The sequence below is a fragment of the Notolepis coatsorum genome, assembly GCF_963971535.1.
Source record: "Notolepis coatsorum genome assembly, chromosome: 2".
Taxonomy (NCBI): Eukaryota; Metazoa; Chordata; class Actinopteri; order Aulopiformes; family Paralepididae; genus Notolepis; species Notolepis coatsorum.
This window is the reverse complement of record NC_140166.1, coordinates 22,684,007-22,707,045: the sequence shown is the minus strand read 5'-3', so window position 1 is coordinate 22,707,045 and position 23,039 is coordinate 22,684,007. Positions and strand designations below refer to the sequence as shown.

General features: G+C 41.2%; 1 protein-coding gene across 2 annotated transcripts in view; it reads right to left on the bottom strand.

Moving 5' to 3' along the window:
- The window catches only part of pias2 (protein inhibitor of activated STAT, 2), a 95,218-nt gene that overhangs the window by 54,360 nt on the left and 17,819 nt on the right, over positions 1-23,039 (bottom strand). For both annotated transcript variants that reach the window (XM_084338004.1, XM_084338005.1), the window contains exons 2-6: positions 11,390-11,475; positions 9,734-10,205; positions 2,729-2,816; positions 2,579-2,629; positions 1,752-1,842 (exon numbers count right to left, since the gene is read on the bottom strand). In XM_084338004.1, the coding sequence (XP_084194130.1) occupies positions 1,752-1,842; positions 2,579-2,629; positions 2,729-2,816; positions 9,734-10,202 (699 nt within the window). In that variant the 5' untranslated portion in view covers positions 10,203-10,205; positions 11,390-11,475. The remainder of the gene's footprint in view (positions 1-1,751; positions 1,843-2,578; positions 2,630-2,728; positions 2,817-9,733; positions 10,206-11,389; positions 11,476-23,039) is intronic.

Genomic DNA, 23,039 nt, shown 5'->3' with positions numbered 1-23,039 from the left:
GCAGAAAACGATAAAAACATACTTATATTCTAGAAGGTATTTTTTGGAAGAATCTATGAATGAAAAAGTATAACGTTCCTACATCCTGAACGATAGATAATCGATGTTGAATGGGCCATAGTAATGTCAATTTAGCAATACAATTTAAAAAGTTATAGCCCTGCAAAGAAGGTGAACATTTCCATAGGCTTAGAGTGGTGGCAGTGAGCCTACATTGATGGATAGAACCGTGGCAGGGAATGTGTTAACAATCATTTGTGATGCCATCACAAACACTGGCATTTAAAGGGTACAAATTAGGGCTGGGCGATATATTGAGTATACTCGATGTATCGCGGCTTGTTCTACGTGAGATGTAGTAAATTACTATATCGTGAACATCAAGTATACGTTGTCACGTCGCGGCTGATATGAGACTTGCTTTAGTGCAGAGCGTTCCTCTCATTTCATTATAGACAGACCAGCGCGGACCTTAAATGACATGCAATTTCATTACACAGACCAGCACGGACCTTCAATGACATGCAATGGGCTAACGTTAGCTGCTAAGTTAAACCATAATAGGCTAAGCTAACTAGCATTTAGCTGCTAGCGTTAGCTCAAAGCGGACTCCACGACACTAGTTCCATTAGTGAGAAAAGGGGGTGGGTTATATTGACGACGCTTAACAGAGGTTTAAAAATAACTTCATATTTATTGGTTATTCGTTTCTTGCATCCAGTTTCAATCTCCATGTGTTCAACTCCCTGTTTACATTTGAGTGTGACATCATCTCTCTCTCTCTCTCTCTCTCTAATGATGTAAAGTGGCCAAACGTTACAGTATAAATACTAACTGGATAGTTGATGATATAAACATTTCATTTCATTATCTGAAATATTCTAAAATCATTAAGTCTGCTATAAGCCATTATCCCTTTGTAAGGCTTTGTGTGTGATTATTATTTTCTCACAGTAGTGTGTATATATATATATATATGTGTGTTTGGCTAAAGTGGATAGAAAACACAGTACTGTGCAAAAGTCTTAGGCACCCAATAGTTTTTATATATAAAATGTCTTAAGATGTAAATAATTTTTTTTATTAGTGTGTCAGTAGACTACTCTTAGTACATTTTCATTTAATTATTTTTTAAAGCATCTTCATGGTTTAATAATGGAAACATATTTTGCAGGGACTTATTATAATCATCATATTGGCGTGACTGTATGCATCAAAGGGTTAAATCAAGCATTTTTAAGTGCTTTAGAGGAAATGTCAAAATATCGCGATATATATCGTGTATCATGATATGGCCAAAAAATATCACGATATCATTTAGAGGCCATATCGCCCAGCCCTAGTACAAATAAAAAAATTCCTGCACCAGAATGCAGGAAATGAAGTCTTTGTAACAAAACATTTCCTGGTGGGGGACCCCCAGACCCCCGCTTAAAAAGTGGCCTGACTGGGGCTATATTTTGCACTATATTTCCTGGCCTGAATGATTTCCCCAGTCCGGCCCTGGTTAAAAGCCTCCAATGCTTATTAGTGTGTGTGCGTTTGAACGTTTGCATGTTTCAACCATACATTTCTAGGTATAAAAAAAAAAAAATTAAAAAATTTTTTTTTAACCTCCTATAATAGTGGGGGTCGCGGCTCTCCGACACCATTATTTGGGGGTCGCGGCCTGAAAAGTTTGGGAACCCCTGATCTAGAGTAGACTACATAAGGTTGGATCTTCACTGACTGAGTCAAACACCTGTACTTACTGGCAATGGAAAGAGTTTCCCGTTGACTTTTATACAAAGGCTGTTTGGGTAATTGTCCTCTTGTGGGCAACTCGTCTCCGACAAGCAAAACCTGAAAATGCAGAGAATCATTTTTAACACCAACATATCCTGTACCAACAGGTGAAACAACTTCAAAGTGAAATTGTACTTTGTATAATGTTTAGAGATGTAGTTTTGTTTTTATAAGGAGTACTTCACCCAAAAATGATGATTTGTATATCAATTAATCACCCTGTGATGCCTTGAATTCATGAAGATATTTTTTTTTGTTAGCAAGGTTTTAGCAAAAATTCATGTGTTTATGAAGTACTGAGCACATGACTGGATAAACGACACTTGGATTATACTGCACAAGTTGTGAGTGAGTATTTAAACAATGTTTTGATAATAGTATGGCTGCTGTTAAACCAAATCTCCATTAATTTCAATTCATCAAGTGTTTTTTGGGATTCTACATAAGCTACAGTGTTGGGGATTCTACGTTCACCGAGACATGCAAGGGGGAAAAAAGTTATTGATGTACAAATCATATTTTTGGGTGAAGTACTCCTTTAAAACATACAATAGCTTTGCATGTGTTGTGACCACATTTCGGCTATCCATACTGATGTTACGGCCTGTTCACGACCAGAAGACTATTGATTTAAAGGGGATATATGCCTAAATTAAGATCGATACACATTATTCATATAATCTAAAAGACAGTCCAAAAATGATTTGCCGCGTTCAAAAAGAGTCCAATGTGATCACAGCCTAAGAGCCAAATCTACCACCAACAGTTTTCATTCCATTCCAGACATTCTCACCGAAGTTGGATTTGAACCATATAGTCCCTTCTGCCACCTGGTAGGTAGTCCCTTTAAAACAGAAGGATAACGTACAGATTACCATGCCGAATTCCTGGGTGTGGCAAGTACTTCCAAGTGGGGTTTTTTGGAGGGGAAAAGGTCCTGTACCTGGATATGCAGACTTCCCGTACTTGCTGGGGGGTCAAGGCAAAGATGAAGTACTTCTCTTGGTGGTATCTCTGAACAGTACTTGCTCCTGAAAAACACAGTACAGGTCTTATACTTTCACGCAGCAGGCAGTGTTTTTTGGAATATAGAGGTACATACTTCTAATTAGGGCTGGGTTGCAGCTGAATTCTACACATCTGACAATATAATGATGTCAAACTAATGATGTTTTTTTTACATTATATCCATAATCCTTTATATATTGTGTTTAGTGTGCATATGCATATGCATATGCTTATTAACCCATTCAGTGCCAACCACGAGATTAGTCGGGTTAACTCGCCATGCGTTGAGTGCAGGGCACGAGATTAGAGCCCGCCACCCGCCAATGGCGGGCATATTTTAGGTTTGGCGAGTGACACTGAGAGGTCTGCCCGCCACCTGGCGTGTACCGTAAAATGTAAAAATCGAAATATTGCTTTTTTGACTGCATTGAAATGTTATTTATCTGTACCCTTATTTGCTAAACTTAATACAACTTGTAAATGAGTTAATTCTTGTTATTTGTCCGACAGTATTGTGTCCCAATGCTAATTACATATGGTAATTAAACATTAAAACACCTGCGGCTTATAGTCCAGTGCGGCTTATATATGTACACATCATTCAATTTAGCTGCTGCGGCTTATATTCAGGTGCGGCTTATAGTGCGAAAAGTACGGTAGTTCATATCGATACTCTTATTTTGAAAATCCTGTGCGGGTCTCATTTCCGCCCCAAAGCGCAGCTCCTCCAGTCATAATATCGATGGCTCCGGCAGTTAGCAACGTTCGGTTCATATGATACTCTTATTTTGAAAAAACCCATGGCAACGAGTCATATCCGCCCCAGTCCGTGCTTCTGCTCGTATCAACACAGAGGCAGTCTGCTCTAGTCTAGTGCGGACCTCCGTGAGCTAACGTTACTGTTTAAACAATGACCCAGTCAACTATTCACTTTTAGTTTAATACATGAGGCATTGTGTAACGGTATCTAGCTGGCTAGCTACTGATAGCTGCTGATATCAACAAATGCTTCAGCAATAGTCGAGTGCATAATACCTCCGTTGAAGTCCGTTAGCTCGGTAGGCAACGTTAGCTCACGTTAGCTCTATATGTCCCAGTAAACTAAATAGTTCACTGAGGCGTTGTCTTAACGTTATCTAGCCGGCTAGCAGTAGCTACAGATAGCTCCTGATATCTTATAACATTGATTCGATGCGTATTCGAGCTGAGGGCATGCTGAATGTGATTCGACCAATAGGGTCCAGCTGCAGCGCCGCCGAATCCTGGCTGCATCTGGAGGCTACTAAGTATACACACCAGCGTTTCCGTTAGCCGGTAATTACCGGTATTTGACCGGCAAAATCTGTTGAAGTCCGACATATTTAATCTCTCCGGTCATAATGCCCGGTGAAAATAATTCCCTCTAAGCACAATTTGAATTGTATTAAAATAGGCTAAAATTAAATAGCCTATGTGATGAACGAAACAATCATTACATTTGTTTCATCGTTGCTTCTAATAATGACAACGATGTTGTCAGCGAGAGCTTAGTGCTGGGTTTGCGAGTGCATGTGCAGCTGCAGAGCCGGAGCTGCAGCGGCACAGTGCAGTACTCCAATTCAGCCATTGGCAATTCACCTGTTGGGTGGGGGGCGCTGCTGAGCGGTCCCCAGATAGAGCCAGAAAACAGCTGAATCTGCTGCTCTGCATCGACATACTCTCGCAAATAAGTCGTTGGGAGGTGGAGTCGTCACGCAAACCCACGATAATGTTGCCGTCTCTCTCTGCCAAATTTCTCAGTTCTTCGCTTGATATAATTAATACAAATGTCCAATATAACGGAATTCGTTAGCTCATAAAATGTGATTATAACAGACTGCTGTTTATTAATGTCGGGCGACTGCCCACAGACACCTATTTGATTTAAAGTCGGCAGCAGCACGGAGTCTCTGGACTTATTTTATTTGGAATATAATGACTATATACGCAAAAGTAGCCTAGTTTTAAGTAAAAATATTATAAATCTACATGCCTTGATGATGTCATTCTTTTGTTTTGTTGTCATTCTTTTGCCTATCAATTGTTTTTAAGCTCAATAAACTCTGACCGGAATTTCTCTCATTTGACCGGTAGATTGAAATCTACCGGACACTGAGGCCGGCAACAATTTTTTCTAACGGAAACCCTGATACACACAGACAGTGGAGCTGTTTGCAGATAGCGAGAAGTCACTTCAGAGAGAGAGAGAGAGTACACATTTAACTCTGGCCTCTTTAAGTGTCTATTCTTCAACGTAATAGCTTATCTACTTGAAATGTACTGAAAAAAATGTATATATGTGACACAAAAATGCGTTTTTTTTGGCCGGTAAGAAATATGCTTGGCGGGTAGAATTTTCCCATCTACCCGCCACTGGCCGGTGAGTCAAAAAGTTTATTTCGTGCCCTGGTTGAGTGCCAAGACCCAAGAAAACCAGAGAACTCGGGTTTTAATCGTTATTACTTTTATTAGCAATATCCATTCATTTTTCATCCATCCAGCCTGACGTTATCATTGGGAATGGGTCTGAGCTCGAAAAGGGCAAATACCACCGCCTATCGTCTCCCGGATGGTATTGCACATCATTGGATTGGATGGGACTGTGCATCAGAGAAAAACTCCGGTCCGGGGTTTTCCCATCTCGGGCAAGCAGTATCTGTTACCACATTCACTGGGGAGGCTCGGAGCAGTTTTCGATTGTGTTTTGGTGCTATAACGTTGGATCAATAAACGCGATCAATATTTGGAATGGCGATCAGGAATTGGATTAATCTTTTTGCAGAACATCTGATCTGAGGTAAGGACTCTTATGTTACCAGTCTTGGGTTAATCAGATATTTTTTTCTCCGCCATTGCAGCGTGTGTGTGTGCGTAACGTTAGCCGTATCCACGGCATGGATCATCGATTTTTCAGCCCGCCTCTCTAGCGTGCATAAGTACACATATACTATTGATAATCTAGCGTTTATTTGAAAACTATTCATAAATCAGCCAAAAAATTTCGACATGTTTTGTGTATTCCAGTAAAGGGCTATTATCGCGGATTTCTCTGGAATTCGCCAAAATCTCAACTAAGTTTATTGCACCAACGACTGCCATCTTGAGGAACATCTGGCATCCTGCTATCTCATCTTAAATGTCAAAGAATGTTATACATCTTGTTGACTAATGCATCCCTAATTGAAATGACTGTGTTCCCACTCTTTTCTTCCATACGTGTAATAAACTAACATATTGAACTTTAGGAATCGCCTCCTGATCATTATAATTTCAGACAGCAATCAAATATTCCTATTTTAATATCAATGAATATATCGGGATATATTGTTAGTCTGCAACACTACTAGACATCTAAGAAGGGAGATCCCCCATTGAATGGCCCTTCTAAGGTTTCTCTCCTCCACACTGCCTGTGGAGCATTTTTCCCTATTGTTAGGTTTTAGTGAGTTTTTCCTTACCTTCGCGTGGGGTATGTCTGGGAGTGCTTGCATTCTTTCATTTATTTGCATTTATTTTAAATTTGTTGGACCTTATGGTGTTCTTGTTCTGTTCTTGACTTATTGTTATGTTTCTTCTTGGCTTGTTTAAAGAAGACGTGTACGGCCCATGGGGGGTGTGTTGTCGGGCCTTACAAATAAATTTGATTTGATTTGATTTGATGATAAAATGGTCATCATTACAGTATCGGCACTGATGGGTGGGAAACTGATGGGTGGGGATCGGGCGTTGTGGACAGCGACTCCTACAGGTCGGTTGGTGCGCCTGCGCAGTAGAATCAGGAAGTGTCGGGGGCAGCGTGAGCCTCCCACGCGTTACTCCTCGCCACTGAGAGATCGAGCTGCACAGGTGAAAAGATGAGACTGCTGTTACCTCAAGTACCGGAGGGGACTTGTGCTATGTATGACTTAGTCCACATTGCAGCCGGCTTGTGGGAGGCAAGAAACAGCGTTCGTGACAGGGGAGGGTTGAATTGGATGATACGAAATTGGGATGGGAGAAAATATAGAAAATGGGAGAAAAAGTGGATAAAAAAAAAACTTTATTAGCCAGCAGCTGGCGAACTAACAGTTGCAGAACTTGAGAACTATTAGGAATGTCTGATCACTAAGGCCGGAATCCACAGAGGCTTTGCACGTTTTTTCCGAAGCAAAGCCGGCGCATCTCGCTCTCAAATGAATGAAATTAGGTTGCTCATGCGTAAACATAGGCTTTGCGTCCCTGCAATTGGCGTATATTTAAATGAGGTAACATGGGCGGAAAATCTCCCCTTTCTATGTAAATGAGCCTCTAAACAGGTGATCATGGCAGCAGTAATTGTAGCAGACCGTGAAAGAATATAGAATATCTCAAACGACAATATCAAATCAAGATATTGAGCATCGTACTTATTTAAATATCGTTATATAACGTTGTGGGCTTTGGCGTAATGCTCGTATAAACATAATCTAATTTGAGCGACAAATATAAAGCCACATGCAGAGATATATCGCTATAGTGGCTGTATACAGTGCGCACCTGCACGTATTGGGATGGAGAAGAGTTACCGTTAGTTTGCGAGCCACTCACCTAGGCCTGCCGCGATAAGCAATAAATCGATTAATTGCCGCGATAATTAAAATTAATGCAATGATTTTGACGGGCGCGATTAATTGCTATTTGCGCGTTTGTTTTAATGAGGCGGAACCAGTGCCCCTTGTCAGTCACTGTCCGTGTTGGGAGGCGGGCCGCTGGCTTTACTACAGAGCAGAGAGCACAGCACAGGAGCTCCGTGGGGCAACACCACATAGCTTAACTACATTTCTCAATAGTGTTGCTCCTTTTAACCAAGTAGCGTTATTTGTAGTGTAACGTTAGCGTTTTAACGTTAGTAGCTAACGTTAAAACTAACTTAAAGTTAGTTGTTCACCAACAATCTCAACATTTGTTTTATCATTAGCTCATGTCGATCTACTAGTAGCATCAGCAAGCTAACGTTAGCTGGCCCCAGTCCACTAGCAGCATGTCGATCTACTAGTAGCATCAGCAAGCTAACGTTAGCTGGCCCCAGTCCACTAGCAGCATGTCGATCTACCAGCAGCATCAGCAAGCTGGCCCCAGCCCATTAGCAGCATGTCGAAGTAGTAGTAGCATCAGCAAGCTAACGTTAGCTGGCCCCAGTCCACCAGCAGCATCAGCAAGCTAGGATAATCACAACAATACTTCCGGTCCGGTCGGTGGGCTTCAAAATAAAAGTCTAAAACACCGGAAAAGACGGAGCGGTGGGCTTCAAAATAAAAGTGTTGGGAAATAAATTTCTCAAAAAAAAATTCTCTAACCGGTCGCAATAATATCGCTTATCGCGATATTTTCGGGGGCAATTAATCGCCCAGCAAAATTTGTTATCGTGGCAGGCCTACACTCACCTGCACATTACGTATTGGAACAGAGAGAAAGATACCGTTAGTTGGGGAAGAAAAAGTGAGAGAGAGAGGAGAGAGTTGTTTTTTGCTACAACGCTGTATGGTAACGTTGGTGAAGTGAATTACCAGTTAAAAACGGTATCGTAATATCGCCAAAGCCAGGAGAAGTGGAGTGACTATAGGAACCCGGTCCGTACGAGACCCCCCTATGCAGCGACTATCCGACTGGTTGCATGTAAATTTGATTAGCCCCAGGATATTAATGTGACCACAGGATATTAATGTGATATGTTACACCCTGTCCCCTCCAGTTAATAAGAGTGTCCGCCATTTTGTGTACATTTAATATTGGTTAATATATCATTTAGTATTTGCCAAGCTCATTATTTAAATACAGTCAGGGTTGTGTAGCCCCTTAGCTACAGTCTGTTTGTTATTTCTTCCCCTATAAGAGACCGTAGGTTTTATGAAAGGCGCTAGATAAAACGAAGTTATTATTATTATTATTATTATAAAATGAATAATTAATTAATAATAACCTTCACTAGAATATAATCTAATTATGAAATCAAATATAGGCCAGGGCTTTACAACTTAATAAAGAGATTGAATACAATTAAATGGGATATAAGCGGAATATAACACAATATGATTATAATATTATTTCATGGTATACATTTAATTTAGTTTCTATCCTATTTAATATATATTATTTATTAAGTTGTAAAGCCCTGGCCTATATCTGATTTCATAATTAGATTATAGTGAAGGAGAGGAGGTCTTATTAATTAATTATTAATACAAAATAATAATTAATATAATATTATATTATAATAATAATAATAATAATAACTTCAGAATAATAATAATCATGACATTGCATTACTGCTGATCAGCACCTATATCAGAAATAAATGTTTACTGTATTGATCATCATCTCAGAACCAATCATTTGGAATGTCAGTGCTTAGCCTTATTTCTAAATCACGCGTTGCGAAGGCTATTGGCACTCGGCTTTATATTGCTCGAACAAGTTAGATACTGTTCATAACTCATTAGATCTATTTTCTTTAGTATTCCGTTCATTTTGTATTGTATTTCGTAATGTATAGAGGAGTGCAAAAGAATAGAATCTTTATTGTCATTGTTGGTCCAACGAAATTGAGTTTAGAGCATCACCACATACAAACATACTGAATATAGCATGTATGAATAATAACATCAATAATATAATATCAATGTCCCAAGTGCAATAGTGCTAGTGCAAATGAATAGTATGACAGTCCAGTTGAGTTAATGGATGGAGTGATTTCTTGATTTCTAATTTCTTTTCTTTTTTTGGTCAGCGCTAAACTTGACAGCGCGCTACATTTCTTATACATTTATTCAATTTCATTTATTGCCTATATTTATGTCTTTCTTCTACTACCCTGCCCATACCTGTCCCTCCCCTCGCTGCCCGAATTTACACAAGGGAAATAAAGAAACATCTCATGTTAAGATTTGAGATAAAGAAAACAGACCTAAGCTGGAGGGCTTGATGAGGACGTCCAGCACGTCATAGAATGGCAGGGCCTTCATCTGCACGTCGGGGTGCACCGGGGGCAGCAGCGGCGCCGGCTGCTGGAGGTTCATGCTGGCCTTGGTCTCCTGCAGCAGCACCGGATCACCGGCCGGGTGCAGCGACGGCGCAAAGTCTGCGTCGCTGGAGTGACTTCCGTCGACAGAAATGTCAGAGTTCACCAGAGTGACGCCTCCCTCGGTGGAGAAGAAGGCCGATTTGATAGCGGCCAGGTCGGGGACGTGGGCTTCTATCACCCGGGGGTAGCGGCGACGATAAAGCTCCTTGATTTTGATCTGCACGGCGGGGCTGCAGCGGTTCCTCAGCAGATACAAGGCCCTCAGGACAAGCTCGTGTTTACGACCACTCTTGTTGCGGCCGGCGAAGCCCAGTAACACCTGTAGCTCGGAAACTCGGAAGCTGGAGACCATGCTCTGGAAGAGACGAGCACACGGCGGACATGAGGGATGACGGGGACGTGGAGCAGCACAGCCAGGCGCAAAAAAGCCACAGCAGGACAAGTTAGATTTTTGTCTAAACACACTTTTGAACAATGTAACAAATACTGAAGTTATGACAAACAGCCACTACAACAAATGGAATCTATAGGACAACTTGATGGGAAGATGGAATGTTGTCAGTGTCATACAGAGACTGGACCTCCAGCAACAATAAGATGTCAATGTATTTTAGACAGTACTAGTGCAGTGCCCATTCGAAGTGCGTGTCCATTCAAAGTGGGCCAATTGCTTGGCTCCCAATATTGCTGCTTGCAATATCCGTTAGGTAGAAATCTGTAATGTTTTAAAACGGCGACCTCTAGACAAAAGAGTGTCACTTGGTATTTTTGTTTGTTTTGGTCTGATGTGTGGGTTGGAGTTTAGTAACTTATTGTACTGTGAAATTTCTCCAGACCTCTTGGCAGAACCTGAGGTGTGACCAACAACATAAAACCATCCCTCATCACCACTCAACTCCAACCCACACATCAGACTAAAACAAAAGATTTAAACAAAGTGCAATACCAAAGTGGTGCTTTTACCTAGAGGTCACCATTTGACAACATTACAGTTTCTACCTTTAATGCTTTGGCCTGGTCATGAATGTTTCATGACAACATCACCGGTCACATGGGAGAAGCCACGAACACCAACATGGGCTAATTGGGCTATATAGGCTGTGAGTGAAGGAAGCGGACAGTGCCGGTTAGCCTTCGGGAGAGGTGTTAGTTGGACAATGCCTAGGCTAACCGGCACAGTCCGCTTCCATTCATTGTGCTAAGCTAGGCTAACGTGAAGCCAGATAGCTTTCTACTGAACGCAGAGAGGAACGCAGAGAGGAAACTGGTATCTATCTTCTTGTCTCTCTCTGGAGAAGACGATAAGCTAATTTCCCAAAATGTTGGCGTGTTCCTTTAAGTCTCTGTAGGACACTACTGACATCCACAATCTGATATAACAATGGATTTTTTTTTAAACATTACATTGTACGGGTTAGCAAGCCTGGCCTAGAAGCAAATGAGGAAAAAAAGACTTGAACTTTTGACAACACGTACAAAACATTCACATTTAGATTAGCTAAGAAACTAAATAGAAAAGTAAGAAAATCCCCAACTGACCCTTCATTATCAGTTCCATGCTGGATTCCTATGTGTGTTAATCCTTCCTTTCTTACAAATCCTTAACATGTGTGACCGTTACGCATCTAAAAAAAACAGTGAGAATTGCAAGACTGATTAGGTAACAACACGGGCATGGCGGGGCAGATGGAGGGTGAGCAGTGAGGCAGAGCTTCTTTTGGGGAGAAAGAACACATGGTTATTGGCAAAGCAAAAGACACGCATAAACAAAGGATCATATTAGGTGTCTGCAAAGTAGGGCTGTGACCTGAACGCTTCGAAGCTTCAATGCTTGCCGTGGTGACAATCAATGCCAAAATCCCTATTTGTATGCTTCGTTTTATTTATTTATTATACTTTTTTAGTTTTTACCACTCCAAACATTTGCCTGCATAAGCATAAGAAATAGAAATAACTAATCTACCAGACTAATCTCGAATTTAACCACTGTGTTGAAACTTTGCAGATGGGAAGAATGAAGCTTAGATTAGATTAGATTAGATTAGATTTGCCGATTGTCACTCATGAAGATTCGAAGCTCAAAACATGGTCATCGGGACAGCCATACTGGAGAGTTTAACAGGTTTAGGCTAACAAACAGTTGAATTATATCACAACAAAACTAAAACAGTCAGCTTTAAAAAGGAGACTGTCACAAAAATATATTTGTTATTCCTATGGTCTAGGATGGTCTAATATATATTTGTGAACATGAATAATAACTCTTCCCGAAAACCAGCAAACTAAGATCTAGACTAAGTCTCTTGAGCCTTCAATGTCACCACTTACAATAACATCAATTCATTCTTCAGCTAAAGAGATATTTTACGGAAGCCCTAAGAGGCCATACATTCATCATTTTATTTACTCCGTTTTCCTGTGATAACGAGTTAATTTAATTAGTTTTCTCATGATAATGGATTAATTTATTTCGTTATCTCGAGATAACAAATATCGTTTTCTCGTGATAACGGGATCATTTTCTCGAGATCTCGAGAAAACAAAACGATAGTCTAGTCTCTAGTATATAAAAAATCACTGCAGGAGAGGGCGGCCGGGTAGTGCAGCGGACTAAGCGTCTGTCTACCACCACAGAGCCAGTGGGATCGAATCCGGCTGTGGTGCCTCCGGCGTGGCCGACCGTCCATACTAACACAATTGGCAGTGTTAGCGGGTGGGAAGCCGGCGTGGGAGGGTCCTGGTCGCGTGTATATTTTCCCTAACGGAGTTGCACTTCCGCGTTCGGTTTGCGCGATCTGATTGGCCACTGACGTTTTTTTCAGCGCCAATCGCGTTACTCCTAACAATCACGCCAGCAGGCTGTTACCCTAAACCTTACCTAACCATAACCAACTAACCCTAACCTTAACCAACTAACCCTAACCTTAACCAACTAACCTTAACCAACTTCGAAAGAGAGCGACTTCGAAAGAGTCGCCAAGCTTAAGCAGTTTGTTAGGAGTAACGCGATTGGCGCTGAGAAAAACGTCAGTGGCCAATCAGATTGCGCAAACCGAACGCGGAAGTGCAACTCCGTTAGGGAAAATATACACGCGTCCTGGTCGTTGTAAACAGCGACTCCTACAGTTCGGTCGGGGCGCCTGCACAGCAAGGGAAGGATCTGGGAGAGGTAGTGTGACCTTCCACACGTTACACTCTCCCGGTGAGAGTCCACACTGCCAGGTGAAAAGAAGCGGTGGGCTGGCTGCACATGTGTCGGAGGAAGCATGTGATAGTCTCCGCCCTCCAAGACCGACAGTTGGGGGTAGAGTGCGCAACGACCAGGAAGGGGAGTGGGAATTGGCATAACGACTAACATTGGGATGGGAGAAAAACGGAAAAAGAAGGGGGGAAAAAGATAATAATTTCTTTTTTTAAATCACTGCAGGAAACATCATTCAGTGTAGCAATGTCAGAGGAGCAGGGGGATATTGATCACCGCGTCACTTCTCTTCAATCAAGGCCTGACACAGGCTGAAATAGCTTTATGCCTTGCTGTTACAGATAATATACACATTAGTGTGCGTCATCTAAGAAGACGGTTAGCATTTTAGCAAGGCTTCAGCTTTACCGGCGGCGCAATCAAAGTGAGCTCTCAAAGAGCACCTACGGGAGGCTGCAACTCGAAACTGGCCCCCGTAAATGTACAACCTCCCCCCCCTCCCACCCACTAGGGCTGAGCCCAAACGTTCGAACCTTCGTTCGTTACGTTGGCATTCGAATTCTAAATCAACATTCGAATTTATTTCAAAGTAGGTCTACAGATGCCAGTGTTTTTTCTCCTCTTCTGTGTTTTATTTCAAAGTAGGTCTACACATGGTAGTCTTTTTTCAAAGTAGACTACTTTTTATTTTATAAATGTTCCACAAATAAAGGAAGGACTCAAATATACCTGAATAGTTCAGGGTTTTATTTCAAAGTCGGTCTACAGACACCAGTATTTTGTCTCTTCTTCTGTGTTTTATTTAAAAATAGGTCTACACAGCCAGTCTTTTTCTCCTCTTCATAAGAGTTTGAGGTTTTCCTTTGTTATAACAGGTAAAAACAGCAATAAAAAGTCAAACTTTTTCTTTTTGTTGCTTTATGATTCCATTAATGCAACAAACTGTGTGCTATAAGTATAAAGTATAATAAATCACAAATTACTTTGGGTATGCAATTGTCAGGCGTTTTATGCTAAATGTGGGGTATGCTTGGGGATAACTATATATAAAATGTTATACACTGTTATCTTCATTTTAAGGGTAAATTGGTTTTGCGGCTCCAGAGGAATTTTATTTTGTGGGGGGGGAATTGCTCTTTTGATAGTAAAGGTTGCTGACCCCTGTTCTAGAGTGATTCTGTGTAATCGCAGGGAACTCCGCCAAACAGCGCTTTACTGCATTCCACTATAAATCGTGCCACTCCTCGCCTGGATCAATAATCATTCTGAAATAAACGCTAGATTATCGGTATTATGTTTCACCATCGATGCATGAAGGGGGGGGGGGGCTCCGTGCTTTGATCACAACCAACGGGACACGGCCCACACACACACCACAGACTAGGGCTGGGCGGTATGGTCTAAAATTTATATCACGGTATAATTTGAAGCATAGACGGTAACGGTATATATCACGGTATATTCATTTATCTTAAAATGTCTATATAAATGCTTCTTAAGTTGTACATGTATATTTGAAAACGATTCATAAATAGGCCGAAAAATGACAGTTTTTGTGTATTCTAGAATATTCCAGTAAACGTCTTTTATCATGGAATCTTTATATTTTCCTTGAAAACGAGGGCTTTTCAAAATGCTATAAAACGAAAATGAACCGATAAAAAAACAATCCGCTTCGACAATGTTGACTGGAAAACGAGTCATTGATAAGCGACGGGCAGATTAGACACATAGCCATAATTTAAAACATAGATTAGGCGTTTTTAACGCTAACATTGAAGTGGATGATGGGCATTCAACCGGTAAATCAAGGTTAAGCTTGGGCTCTGAAAGTGTTAATGCGCGCACAGAGAAGAAAAGGGTATGTATCTTCTTGTCTAATTCCAGGGAAGATGGCAAATAAGCTAATTTCCCAAAATGTTGGCGTTTTCCTTTAACGGCACTCAACGGTCGGGCCTCAGAAACGTGTTAACACGTTAACGGCACTCAAAGGGTTAATCACTTTATAATTTTAGTTTGAGGATATTTATTTAAAAAAATTTAATTAAATAAAAAAATTTTTAAAAACGAACGTTCAAGGGCGGCTGAGTGGCGCAGTGGGCAAGGCGCTCGCCACTAACGCAGGATATGCTGGTATCGAGCCCAGCTCTCTGCGTCGCTACCGGCTTGGCCAGCCGTCATACTAACACAATTGGCAGTGTTAGAGGGTGGGAAATCCGGTGGGTGGGGATTGGACGTTGTGGACAGCGACTCCTACAGGTCGGTTGGATGACGCCGGTACGGCGGAAACAGGAAGTATCTGGGGCAGCGTGAGCCTCCCACACGTTACTCCTCGCCACTGAGAGTTCGAGCTGTTGCGGTGAAAAGATGCGACAGGCTGCCTCCTCGTGTACCGGAGGGGACACGTGATGCAAGGCTTCTATCCTCACTACAGCCGACCAGTGGGAGGCATAGTCTAGCAACGTTCAAGACAGGGGAGAGAAGAATTGGAAATACGAAATTGGGATGGGAGAAAAAAATTGAAAACAAGGAGAAAAAGTGGATCCAAAAAATATATAAACGAACGTTCGAACATCCGTTCGAAAAACCCTGACAAAGTTTGAATCTCAAAAACAGGCTTCGGGGACAGCCTTACCACCCACTAGGGCTGACCTTCGAAGCTTTTTTTGGCAATCGAAGCTTCGGGGCCGAGCTTCGATTTTAATTCGAAGCTTCGAAAAAAAAATTAAAAAAAATTAAAAAATAAATGTTTTTTTAATATTTTTTTTTTTAATATTTTTTTTTTTTTTTAATCTTATGTTGTGGGACTTGTACAGCACTTTCGTAAACGTTGTTGTTTTTAAATGTGCTCTATAAATAAAGTGGGTTGGATTAATTAATTAAGTAGCCCCTTTCGTGACTGACGCATCCAACAAGGTTTCACTCGGCTGTGTGATTTAATTCAAGGTGGATCGCTGTTGTCGTTTGAACAACTTCAGATTTCATGGGAACTACCAATCCCCCAAATCAAGAATGTTTAAGATGAATGAAGTAAGATTTTGATTATTTGAAATATGGCCTGTGTAGACTAAACTATGCACAGAATTATGTCAGTCTACAAGGTCCGGATTCTACATGGTCCGGCAATGTAGACCTTGTAGACTCCACTACAGACCAATTATCAGTGAATGTTCATGCATTTTTAAGAAGGGCAACTTCCACAAAAAAACAAAGAACTCACCAAAACATCTCAGTAGCACCTTATCTAAATGTTATATTTCATATATGGAGATTCATATTTATTTATGTATTGCATGCATTTCTACATTTTATTTCCTATTTTGTTTATTCATCCCAGTATCTTTCTTTCTTATGTGTGGAATTCTACAAGGTGCGCGCACACACACACACACACCTACACACACACCTACACACACACACACACACACACACACACACACACACACACACACACACACATTTAGTCATTTAGCTGACGCTTTTATCCAAAGCGACTTACAAGTTCTGTACGACAAGACAGCAAGAAGGGTACAACTCTATCAGCTGAGTAACAATGTTCATCAAAGTGTTGCGTGTTACAGTGTAGGTTAGTTTATTAGGACAAGTGCATGACAGTAAGGTTAGTCACGGTTAGATTTTTTATTTTTTTTTTATCATTTCAGATAATGGTTGAAGAAGTGAGTCTTTAGTCGACGGCGAAAGATTGGACGGGATTCGGCTGTCCTAACTGGGATGGGTAGTTCTCACACACACACACACACACACACACACACACACACACACACACACCTACACACACACACAAATCGAAGTAAAAAAAAAAATTGAATTTTTTTTTTGAATTCTTTTATTTATTTATTTTTATTTTTAACTTCGATTTTTTTTTTAATGTTCGAAGCTTGTGCCATCGAATCGAACGTTCGAAGCTTCGAAGCATTTAAGACAGCCCTACCACCCACCCACTCCAAATGTACAGTTTCCTCCCCCTCGTATGTATATATTTTATGTTAGGATCTCTGTTTAAAAGTACTGAAATAAATTAATCTGTTATCACGGGAAAACAATCTTTGTTATGTCGAGATAACAAAATAATAAGTCGTTATTAGGGATGCCCCGATCACGTTTTTTGCCACCGATACCGATCACCGATCGTCGTGAGCCATATCGGCCGATACCGATACCGATCGTTTTTGATTAAAAAGAAATTAAAAATTATTTTATATAATTTTTTTTTTTTTCTTTTTTTATAAAATATATATTATAATTAGACTTGTACTTGTATTATCTGCGAGACATCGCCACCACGCAACAAGTCAAAATGCTCGCTATCTGCAAACAGCTCCACTGTCTGTGTGTACTCTAGTAGCCCAGCTCCAAAAAGGATTCTCCGGCGCTGCAGCGGGACCCTATTGGTAACGTTATGCTTTGGTCATTTCACATTCAGCAAGCCCTCAGCTCGAATATGCATTAAATCAATGTTATAAGACATTGATATCAAGAGCTATCTGTAGCTACTGCTAGCCGGCTAGATGACGTTAAGACAGAACTTTAGTTCAATGGGACATTTCGTTTTGAACAGTAAACTAACGTCAGCTAACGCAAGCTAACGCAAGCTACCGGAGGTATGAACATGGACTACTAGATTTTCTGGATCATTTGTTGATATCAGGAGCTATCGGTAGCTAGCCGGCTAAATACCGTTAGACAATGCCTACTAAACGTGAATAGTTGACTGGGTAATTTTGTTTAAACAGTAACGATAGCTAGGTACTAGGTAGCTAACGTTAGCGCAGGTCGAATGCACTACAGACTCGAGCAGAGGAGCCGCACCTCTTTGTTTACAAACTCTACACGGGGGCGGGCGGGGCTAGGGAGGAGGAGCAGTTTGCAGGTCCTGTGCGTCTGAGACAAGCGAGTGAGATATCCACTTGATCAGTTTCCGCGATCTGCGAATATGACTCATTATCGGAATTCCCCGATCGCATATTTATACTGATTATCGGCCGATAACGATCGGTGGCCGATCGATCGGGGCATCCCTAGTCGTTATCACGGGAAAATGGAGTAAATAAAATGTATGAATGTATGGCCTCTTAGGGCTTCCGTAATATTTAGATAACCAGTAAACAAAACCTGTTAACTTTCACTTCTATTTTCTGTATATAAAATTTTTTAATTAATTGTGTTGCAATGCTAACAGAATGGCAGTATTCAGTGGTTAGGGTGGGTCAGATGCAGAAAATCATTTCCACGTACGTAGTCATGAATAAAGTATAACTTAAAACATATTCAAGCTAATGTAACATGTCTATGGCAAAATCCCATTCATCCGATGATCCGACTGTGCTCTGAGTCACCTTCTTGGTCTATATATCTTACTATTATTAGTCACGCTGCTGGTCAATATGAGTTACTATCATGCCATGGTGTCTTTTAGTGTTGTCAAAAATATCGAAGTATCGATACATATCGATACTGAATATTTAAAACGGCTTCAATACTAATTTCCCGAAGTACCGATATTTTACTTTCTGCAGTATCGGTACTAGGGATGGGTATCGTTAGGATTTTATCGATACTACTACTCTTATCGATACTGCTTAACGGTTCGGTACTTTATCGATACTCTTATCGGTTCTTTTTGGTTCTTTTTTTGCAAGAAAAAAAGACAATTAATTAAGAACAGAATCAACATTGCTTTATTATTTATAAATACAACTTTATAAATAAGTATTATAAATAAATATAATTTCTTCAGCAACAGCAGCAGCAATGTTCTTTTATATAACTTTATAAATAAATATAATAAATGAATATAATTTCTTCAGCAACAGCAGCAACAATGTTTTAAATGTGTCTGACTCTGAATTATAGACTTTTTATAATAAACAACAAATGCAAAAGGCTAACAGAACTGTGACACTCGTTCACCCTATCCTCTGTCATCCTTCCTCTAGCTGCTAGGGTGAAAGGACTTTGGGTGGTGGAGGGAGGTAGAGGGAAGATGTGTGGTGGCCCTGGGCTCACTGGCCTGGGACACATTGGTGGCTGACGCCTCAGCTTGACGATCTATAAAAAGTTTAGATTGTAGTATTTGTAGCTAAACAATTATTTTGTTTATTAGCCTATTTGTAATAATTCGTTATTAGCCTAGGAAACTCCGTATCTTGGCTTACCGGCGGCAGTGGACGTGGATGCAGATGGAACACTGCGCGCAAGGCAGTCGAATACGCGCATTTCTGCACACTAATATCATGTTTTGCCAACAGATGTTTTGATAAATTGCTCGTATTGCCACCCTTACTGGCAAATGTTTTGTTGCACTTGTGGCAACGTGCGTTGTATATCCATACTTTCTTTAGAACGCTTCGCTCTATCCGCCATCACGAGTCACGGTGCATGCAGACTCAGAGCTGTCTGTGTCTGTGTGCAGTGCGCTTCAGCACGGAGAACTTTCATTAAGGAGTACCCGTATGTAGCACTACTAGCGAGCGACTCGCGAGGAGTGTGTGTAATAATGACTCGCTGTGGCTCGCTTCTCGTGCAGAGACAGAGAGAGGATAGATCGTTTGCAACTTTTAAATAATAATAATAATAATAATAATAATAATAATAATAATAATAATAATTTCTCTAGAGTATCGATAGCAGTACCGAGGACGTCGGAGCTTATAAATACTCCGGTATTTTCTAATATAGTACCGGTTCCCGTTTAAAACCGGGGTCCGGGGGGCATCCCTAATCGGTACCAGCTGGCTTGCTCCCGCAAGTTGTTGACAGACAGACGCGCTGCCAGAGCCTTGCCCTTCCGCCTCCTCCTCCTCCTCCTCCTCGCTCAGAGGAACAGACACAAGCTGCTGCAGCCTCCTCCCCCTCACAGCCGGGCAGCGCAGCCCTGTCTTCAGTTTGTAAACAACGCTATTATTAGCTAACGTTAGCCGTCGTTCCTCCGTTAGCTTAATGCTAGCTAGCTGGCCACCTATTACTTCATGGAAACGGAGTAACGTCAAGCCGAGCCCACTACACTAGTACACGCATGAACTCGACACAACTACCCCGTTTACAACGTTAGGTCTAGCGGAGCCGGAGCCCATCCTACACCAGTACACACATGAACTCGACACAACGTTACCCCGCCTCCATGAAGTGTCCAATTAGCAGCAATGTTGTTGAAAATGTAACGTTAATAAATGCTCCGAGCATAGCTCCGGAGAACTCTCCAGCAGCCACTCTCTCTCTCGTGACGGGTCATAACTAGAACGGTGCGCTCAGTAGACCTAAAATCTCCAGCAGAGAGAGAGAGAGTCAGTCTCTCTCTCTCTCTCTCTCGCTCTCTCTGATCTAAAGATAAACAAAGGGTTTTAAAAGTGTATTTATCTTCTCGTATAGTACCAGAGAGAAGCTGAGGAGAATCAACCAGCAACAAAAGCAAAATAAAAAAAAAATAAAAATAATAATAATAAAAAAAAATTATGATCATTTTTTTTTTTGGTATTGAAAGTATCGAAAGTATCTATACTTTTCAAGGTATCGTATCGAAGTCGAAATTCCAGTATCGTGACAACACTAGTGTCTTTACATGCGTCTTTATACCTGTATCACTGTACATCAGTGGTTCTCAAACTTTTTACACCAAGTACCACCTGAGAACGTAGCTGGCTCTCCAAGTACCACCATATGACCGGCGTTAAAATACAGTCTATTAGCTATGCACAGTTCACGCAGGAGGCAAATGTATTCCTAATACCATTATTTATTGTTAACTTTTGTCAGACACAGCCACAATGTACAAAGGGATAGCACTAGAACTAGCAAACGCTTCCACACAACTCATACAATGCAAGGGGCATTGAGAACATAAAATTAAGAACTGTATTTCAGCAAATGTACTTAATTCTCTCTATCTTTCTCTCTCTCTCTCTCTCACTCTCTCTCTCTCTTTCTCTCACACAGCAAGCAATTGTCCGTCATTCTCTCTCACACTCGCACACACACACACACACACACACAATTATTTTGTTACAAAAACTTAATTTCCTGCATTCTGGTGCAGGAATTTTTGAATGTTTACCCTTTAAATGCCAGTTTGTGTGATGGCATCACAAATTATTGTTAAAAGAAACACACAAAAAGTAAAATATTTACAATATATCAAATGCAAAGTAAATTTTTCTGGGGGGGATTATTACAGGCTAGGCATGTGTCAATGATTCAACCAACTCTTTTCAGAAAAATGGGAGTATTTCATTTTTTATCTGACATTACAAGAAATCTAAAAATAAATGGTTATGATCAGGGCTGAAGTTGAATTAAAGATGTATGACTGTTTAGACTGCATTACTCTCGGTCAGTGATCTCCTGGTTGTTCCCCACTTAGATTATCTAACTATTGCGCTGCCGCAACCAGAAACACTGGCCTGGCCTGCTTCTAAGTTCAGTGGCCTGACTGCACAAAAAAAAAAAAAAAGAAAAAAAAAAAAATGTTTTGCTTTTTTGGAAATGTTTTCAAGTACCACCAGCAGTACCACCAAGTACCACTAGTGGTACGCGTACCACAGTTTGAGAACCACTGCTGTACATAATACTACAACTCTGTACATATATCTGATTAGCACCATTACTCGGTAGTACTAATTTATATATTTTATATCCAGTTGAATCACCTGTACCATTATATTTGTACTCTGATTGGATGCAAAGCGTCCTTTAGTTGTACCGTACTTGTGCTGTATAAGGACAATACATTTGAATTGTCATTATACTAATCTTTTTTTTTGATCAAGGTTTTTTTATTTGAGATTTTGTTTTTACAGGGCCAAAAGAAAATAAAAATAAAATAAGGCCCTCCCTCCCTCCCTCCCTCCCCCCACCCCTATACCAGACAAAATCATTCTACAATATCTTAGATCAGTGGTTCTCAAACTTTTTACACCAAGTACCACCTGAGAACGTAGCTGGCTCTCCAAGTACCACCATATGACCGACGTTAAAATACAGTCTATTCAGCTATGCACAGTTCACGCAGGAGGCAAATGTATTCCTAATACCATTATTTATTGTTAACTTTTGTCAGACACATTTACATTTACATTTAGTCATTTAGCTGACGCTTTTATCCAAAGCGACTTACAAGTTCTGTGCGACAAGACAGCAAGAAGGGTATAACTATCAGCTGAGTAACAATGTTCATCAAAGTGTTGCGTGTTACAGTGTAGGTTAGTTTATTAGGACAAGTGCATGACATTAAGGTTAGTCGGGGTTAGATTTTTTTTTTTTTTTTTTTTTTTTTTATCATTTCAGATAATTGTTGAAGAAGTGAGTCTTTAGTCGACGGCGAAAGATTGGACGGGATTCGGCTGTCCTAACTGGGATGGGTAGTTCATTCCACCATTGTGGGGCAAGGACTGAGAATAGGCGGCTTCTCTTTGATGACCCTCCGGGAGCTTGGATAGGAGTAGATCTGAGGCGGCCAGAAGATGCAGAGCGTAGGGGTCTTGAGGGTGTGTAGTTAGAGACCATTGACCGGAGGTAGGCGGGAGCGGTTCCCTTTGCCGCACGGTATGCTAGGTCGAGGGCCTTGAAGCGGATACGTGCAGCAATGGGGAGCCAGTGCAGGTCCCTAAGAAGTGTGGTGACATGGGCCGACTTCGGTAGGTTTGAGATCAGGCGGGCCGCTGCGTTTTGAATGAGTTGAAGAGGCTTGGTGGCAGTGGCCGGGAGGCCAGCTAGCAGTGCGTTGCAGTAGTCGAGGCGGGAGATGACTGTTGATTGGACGAGGAGTTGGGTGGCTTCTTTTGTCAGGAAGGGGCGTATCCTTCTGACGTTGCTCAGGAGGAATCTGCAGGTTCTGGTTGTCGCTACGATGTGAGCAGAGAAGTTCAGCTGGTCGTCGAGGACAACACCAAGGTTCTTGGCGGTCGGCGACGCGGTCACAGCTGCATTCTCGACTGTGATGGAGAGGTCGGTCAGGGGGGAGGATTTGGCCGG